Raw genomic sequence first — 7,244 nt, 5'->3', positions numbered from 1 at the left:
ATACTTTACTTTATAGAATTACATTTATCACTTAAACATATCATAAACATTCATAAACTTTATAGTACTAAAATAAAGTGCAGATATTAAACAAATAAACACATGTAGACACAGATTTTACCGTGGTTCATCCCAATGTGGGACTACGTCCACAAGAACTATTGCTTATAATATATAATTTATACATCAAATAGTTCTTGACCTACATACTCAGTTTCATGTCGTTTGCGTACTCAGCTGCAGACTTAGGCCTCTACGCACTCAGTTGTAGAGCCTTTCCTTCACCACAAAACTCGATCACAAAGATTCAACCATTCAATACATTATATGATCCTTTTCTTTATTATTGACCCCTATATATACTATTACATGATGGATTACATTGTTACATTACCATGGACCTGATACCATGGTTTCCAAAATACAAGGGACTATGGTCCAAAACCATAAATTTTTACAATATTTTATGCATTTTACAAAAAGGAAGGTGCTTCGCCGTGAAGCCCCTATGCTGTGTGGTGACTTTGCTGCACGGTTGTCATTGTCATTCACTGCTATGCTACGTGGTCCATTTCACACTTTGTGTTGCGCGCTTTATCCCCAGAATTCGGCTTCCTTGCCCAAAATCTAGCCAAGTTGGGTTGCGCCCAACATTATGTAATAGAAACATCATAAACATGTTCTTGTGGATTAGTAGACTGTTTTTCTTCTTCCTACTCTACTTCGACTATTGGTTCTTGTGTAATAGCAATGTCATCAACAGGTTCTTGTGGAATACAAGGTTGAAATTCTTTGTCTTGTTCCCCCACTTGTACTCCAACTGAAACAGTAATAGTCTCCATGATTTTAGCCTCCTTAAGGATTTCCTAGTAGCCCTTACAAAGTTTTTCTAATATAGTAGATGATTCCATTTCTACAACCTCTCCCAACATATCCAATCTAATTCCATTCTTAAAATTAGCTGCCTAAATTCTGGCGAGAGTTTGAAATCAGCTGCCTAAATTCCTCCATAAGATTTGAATCAGAAATGGTATATCTATCTCTAGCTACCATGTTTTCAAGGGTCTAAATTTCACTTTGAATACCAATAGGGATGACCGATTGAAAACTCTCAACAACCTTTTGGGCTTGCTGTTGGACTCAATTTCAGCCCCAGGGACCTCTATTGTCCCCCCTCCATCTTCTACTCCTCATGTGTTGGTGTTGCATGAAGGCTGGATACCCAGGGTTTGCGCTGGTATAACCAAGGAATGACAAGCAAAGGGTATGCATGTGTTCAACCACTAGCCTGACTTGAAGGAAAAAACTTCACAAAGAAACAACATGACTTGTACTAGGGGTAAAACATTAGACCGGGATAGATAGGTAGAATTCACACAGAACCAAACCACCATAGCTAATAAATCACCCCAACACATGTAGCTAAACTTTGGATAACCACAGTAGACCCAGGTATATGTATTAAGCTAAACCACAACAAAAGTTACGATGCCATAACTAGAAGTAAAGATCCAACTACGAAACCCAACATTGTAAAGTAATGCGATTATGAGATAAAGATACTTGAGAGATTTTAGAGTTACCCGGGGAGAACAAAGCTCCAAACTTTGTGTGCAAAGATGAAATACTACTGTCTGAAGATTGAGATTGTTAGTGCTAGGCTGACACATGCACTTTGCTACAAGTTCTTGTTTTAGGCTTCTAACTCTCTCCTAATTGCAAAACCTCTCTAGTCCACAATGTAAGTTGTTGTGTCACCGGTGTACTAGCCATAAGCGCCAAATTCATAAAATAAATAAACGATTACTTATGAGGAGGGTTAACTAATTCCATTTAACCTTGCATCTTTTATTTTTGGCATATAATCATCTCAACTCGAGATCTGTTAATCATCATGGAGATAAAAAGATGAAGTTTAACCTTCCCTATGTGAAGGTTGTGTTTCCAGCATTGAGTAAATATGATCCCCTCGACATTATTCTATCCTCGACATTATTGCCTCTCGAGCCTCATTGACTCCCCAACATCGTTATCTCATCAACGCCATAGTCTCTCGATCATTATTTAATAATTATATTAATAATACATGTTATATTATATAACATATACCTTATAAAGTAACATGTGTTGTATTCAAAACCATATAAAATGACACATTATCTCAATGATAGTTGAGGACCTTGTGGCTTGCACCAAAGATGTGAAGCTTACCCATCATAAGCAATGTGAAGCCAAGAGTTCAACCACATTGGTCTAGTGGAGAAGTCACACATGCAAAGGAGCCCAGCGATAATAAAAGTAAAGGATGCATAAATAGTTTATGAGGTTGGAAGATGAAAACCATAACAATAAAATCTCAAAACCCAATAGATGAAGTTTCTTGAAAGAGAGAATTCAGGTTATCTAACAATAAAACTTTTAAATGGAATTTTTTCAATAAGTGAATAAGGTTTGTGTGGCAATTCTCTAAAACTTACGTTGGTTGAAATTGCTTTAAGATTGAATTTTTTTTACGTTGAAATTGCTTTAAGATTAATTTTTTGTTTTTGCCCACATATTAAAATTTATAAAATTATAACATTAGACTTATACTATGAAAGATGAAAATTGTTACAAATTATAATAATAATATCCCAAAATCCGTTAATAAAGTTTTTTGAAAGAGAAAATTAAAATAGTATAACAATAAAATAAAAAAAATGGTAACTGAAGCTTCTAGAAGGAGAAAAATGGGTTTATGGGTTTACGGAACAAATAAAAACTGATGGATAAAGTTTCCCAAAGAAAATAAAAAATACCCATGACAGATTGGTTTTGGGGCAATTCGTTGAAAAACCAACCCCTCTTTTTTACTCATTCCAAGGGAGAAGTTAAGTTGAAAGTATTTCTACGACTATAAAATATGGTCAAGGGAAGGGAATTCAAGTGTGAAACAACTATTTTGAACATTCCCCCTCTCGTGCTTCTTGGCCTGCATTACTCGTCTACAGTTTCCATCGCTCTCGGCCCAATTTCGTAACTTAACTCCCTCTCTGCGTTCGATCGCTCTCGGCCCAATTTCGTAAGTTAACTCCCTCTCTGCGTTCTGTGTGTGAGAGTGTCAATATGGGCGAGGGAGCAGCGATCGGAATCGATCTGGGGACGACGTACTCGTGTGTGGGAGTGTGGCAGCACGACAGGGTGGAAATCATCGCCAATGATCAGGGGAATCGAACCACTCCCTCCTATGTCGCTTTTACTGATACAGAGCGTCTCATCGGAGATGCTGCCAAGAACCAGGTCGCCATGAACCCTATCAACACTGTTTTCGGTTAGTAATCTCTGTCACTCTTTCTTTTGAGGGAGTTTATTCCACTGCTTATTTCTGTATATGTGATTCCGTTGTTGTATATTAATTCCCTTTTCATTCTCGAATATGAACCGGGATGGACGTAATTCAGCTTATAGTTTTTTTAATGTGATTGATATGAAGGCTCGAATTTGCATCTGTAAGATTCTTTTGTTTGTGTAGAATTTGCGTTTGTGTTCAATCTAAATCAGTTCTCTATGTTATGGCAGATGCAAAGCGGTTGATTGGTAGGAGGTTCTCTGATCCCTCCGTTGTGAGCGATGCGAAATTATGGCCTTTCAAGGTCATTTCAGGGGTTGGCGATAAGCCCAGCATCGTTGTAACATACAAAGGGGAGGAGAAGCATTTTGCAGCCGAAGAGATCTCTTCCATGGTTTTAACTAAGATGAAGGAGATTGCAGAAGCTTATCTTGGGACCACTGTTAAGAATGTTGTGGTCACTGTTCCTGCATACTTCAATGATTCTCAAAGGCAGGCAACCAAGGACGCAGGGGCAATCTCTGGGTTGAATGTTATGAGAATTATTAATGAGCCCACTGTTGTTGCTATTGCCTATGGGCTTGACAAGAAGGCTAGCAGTTCTGGTGAGAAGAATGTTCTTATCTTTGATTTGGGTGGAGGTACTTTTGATGTGTCTCTGCTCACAATTGAAGAGGGTATTTTTGAAGTGAAGGCTACTGCTGGTGATACACATTTGGGTGGTGAAGATTTTGATAATAGATTGGTGAACCACTTTGTACAAGAGTTTAAGAGAAAACATAAGAAGGACATTAGTGGTAATGCCAGAGCCCTCAGGAGACTCAGAACTTCCTGTGAGAGAGCTAAGAGAACCCTTTCATCAACTGCCCAGACCGCCATTGAGATTGATTCCCTATATGAAGGTATTGACTTCTATACCACTATTACTAGGGCTAGATTTGAAGAGATGAACATGGATTTGTTCAGGAAGTGCATGGAGCCTGTTGAGAAATGCCTGCGGGATGCGAAGATGGACAAACGCTCAATCCATGATGTGGTTCTTGTTGGTGGGTCTACCAGGATCCCTAAGGTTCAGTCCTTGTTGCAGGACCTCTTCAATGGCAAGGAGCTTTGCAAGAGCATTAACCCTGATGAGGCTGTTGCACACGGAGCTGCAGTGCAAGCTGCTATTTTGAGTGGAGAGGGCAGTGAGAAAGTGCAAGATCTGTTGCTTCTAGATGTTACTCCCCTTTCATTAGGGCTAGAAACTGCAGGTGGGGTTATGACAGTTCTCGTCTCTAGGAATACTACCATCCCCACAAAGAAGGAGCAAGTCTTTTCTACTTACTCAGACAACCAGCCTGGTGTGTTGATTCAAGTGTATGAGGGTGAGCGAACTCGAACCAGGGACAATAACTTGTTGGGTAAATTTGAACTTTCTGGTATTCCCCCTGCTCCCAGAGGAGTTCCCCAGATCACTGTGTGCTTTGATATTGATGCCAATGGTATTCTAAACGTCTCTGCTGAGGACAAAACCACTGGTCACAAAAACAAAATCACCATTACAAATGACAAGGGTAGATTGAGTAAGGAGGAGATTGAGAAGATGGTTCGTGATTCTGAGACATACAAGGCTGAAGATGAAGAGCACAAGAAGAAGTTAGAGGCCAAGAACTCTTTGGAGAACTATGCTTACAGCGTAAGGAATACCATTCGAGATGATAAGATTGCGGCAAAGTTAGATCCATCTGATAAAAAGAAGATTGAGGATGCCCTTGAACAGACTATCCAGTGGCTGGATAACAACCAGATTGCAGATGCTGACGAGTTCGATGACAAGATGAAGGAGCTGGAGAACACCTGCAATCCTATCATTGCTAAGATGTACCAAGGCGCTGGTGCTGATATACCTGGTGGAGCCTATGGAGCTGCTGGCTCTCCTGAACAGGGTTATTCTGCTGCTACAGGCTCGGGGCCTAAAATTGAGGAAGTTGATTAAATAAAAAAAAGTTTACCGTGTTAGAAGATGATACAGCATCATTACAAATCATGATTTAGAAGGTGGATTGTCTCTCAATTTTAGAGATGAGAATTGAATGCTGTTGTTTTGAGCAGTAAGTAAATGAGGACTTGTGTTGAGCAATTTGTGTGGGATATTCTATTTCCCGGTTATTTTGTTGGAATACTGGAGAGTTGTTTCATTTGGAATACTGGAGAGTTGTTTCATTTATTTGAAATTTTTTACATTTTTTTATTGGTTTTGTATTGGTGTTTTTGGTTCTTACAAATTAAGATTTAGAAGTGGAATGGTACGGTTTGCCTTGAAATATTTTATATCTATTTCACTTTTATTAAGATTTAGAAGTGGAATGGTATGGTTTGCCTTGAATATCTATTTCACTTTAATTATGGTGGAATAATGAGGATTTGTATTGTGTGCCTTTAAACATTTTATGTCTATTTCACTTTCATTATGGTGGAATAATGAGGATTTAGAAGGTAGTTTGTCTATTAATTTTAGGTATGAAAATTGAATATTGTTGTTTTGACTTGTAAGGAAAAGAGAATTTGTGCTGGATATTTGATTTTTATTTTGTTGGAATACTTGAGAGCTGTTTTTTATTTTTCTCAATATTCTTTTATTGGTTTATTGGTTTTATATTGTTTTTTTTCTAACTGATATTACATGGTAAAAGTTAAGTTACCCTATAATATTTTTGTAGTAAAAGTGTATGGGTAATTGGTTCTCTTCTTTATGCTTTCATTGTAAGTTTTACTGATATAATTTAAGTTAAGTTTAATAGTTTGTTAGAATGGATAAGATGTTTAGATGTTTGAGTTATGAAAGCAATTGAATTTTGATTTAGGTTCTTTCTACTCCTTGTAAATTGTACTGATATAATTTAAGTTAAATTTAATAGTTTGTTAGAATGGATAATATTTTTAGATGTTTGAGTTTAGACATTGTGAAAAAAATCAATATTTGTTACAAACTTGTTATATTTCATAATATAATAAGTTGCATTCTATTCCACTTAAAATTTGATAACTAAAATGGTCTATTTTATGATATGGTTTGTCTTGTTTTTCACAAAATGAAATGGTCTAATCTATTGAGTAATAAAGATGCAAAATAATTATAATGACCTAACCAATTTTGTCAAAGAGAGATTTGTTATTGATTTATTGAAGTAGTGTCGCTATCAAAATTGAAATCTAAGCCTCCATCCTTATTCTTCCAAGCAAATAAAAGACGATGGAAAAAAAAAAAAAAAAGACATTAAGAGTACAACAAAACCTCTATTTACACTAAAAAGAGAAAAATCTTAGTTTAAAGCTTAAGTTTCCAACAAAAGTGACATTTACAAATATCATTATAAAAGCATCAATTTTTAAAATATTTTGGGATTAGCTATTTGTTAAGTTTTCAATTTTACATGTTTATTTTATTCATATTAATTACTTCTTATATTTGATGGAAATTGCTTGTCATTGTTTGGGAAAAGTTTCCACCAATGAAATGGAAATCTAAATATCATTCAACAAGGAATAACAAATATCCAAAGTCATAAGCATGTCAACTTGCTAATGCTTTCCTTTCTAAAAGAAAAAAGAGTAATTTATAAGTTATACTATTGATCGTATTCCTTGTCATTTGTCAATTTTCTACATGTTATTTGGGTAACCTAATCTTTGTAGAGCAAACTATAACTAAATTGAAGTCAAAGTGATTATTTAACTCTCCATTCACTTGAGCAATCCAAAATCCCATTAGCTTCACACTGGACCATTTTAATTTATTATTGAATAATCTAATGATTCAAGGGTATAAGCATTTTTGTTTCATCTTTAAACATGGTAAAAATGAAGTTCTTATGTTTGAGGAAATATATTATTAGTGATTTTTGACTCATATTGAATATGTTATTTGGCAATA

The 7,244-nt window shown here is 36.1% G+C and overlaps 1 protein-coding gene across 1 annotated transcript; it reads left to right on the top strand.

The window, feature by feature from the left end:
- Positions 1-2,994: 2,994 nt before the first annotated feature.
- LOC149186188 (heat shock cognate 70 kDa protein-like) lies at positions 2,995-5,306 on the top strand. The gene is made up of 2 exons (XM_089409244.1): positions 2,995-3,310; positions 3,559-5,306. Exons 1-2 carry the CDS (start codon positions 3,106-3,108, stop codon positions 5,304-5,306), a joined length of 1,953 nt encoding a protein of 650 aa, XP_089265370.1. The 5' UTR covers positions 2,995-3,105.
- Positions 5,307-7,244: the final 1,938 nt, after the last annotated feature.

The sequence above is a fragment of the Pinus tabuliformis genome, chromosome 3_1, assembly GCF_031772625.1.
Source record: "Pinus tabuliformis cultivar Carrire ecotype Pingquan chromosome 3_1, CPIR1, whole genome shotgun sequence".
NCBI classification, from domain to species: Eukaryota; Viridiplantae; Streptophyta; class Pinopsida; order Pinales; family Pinaceae; genus Pinus; species Pinus tabuliformis.
This window is presented reverse-complemented; position numbering and strand designations above follow the sequence as displayed.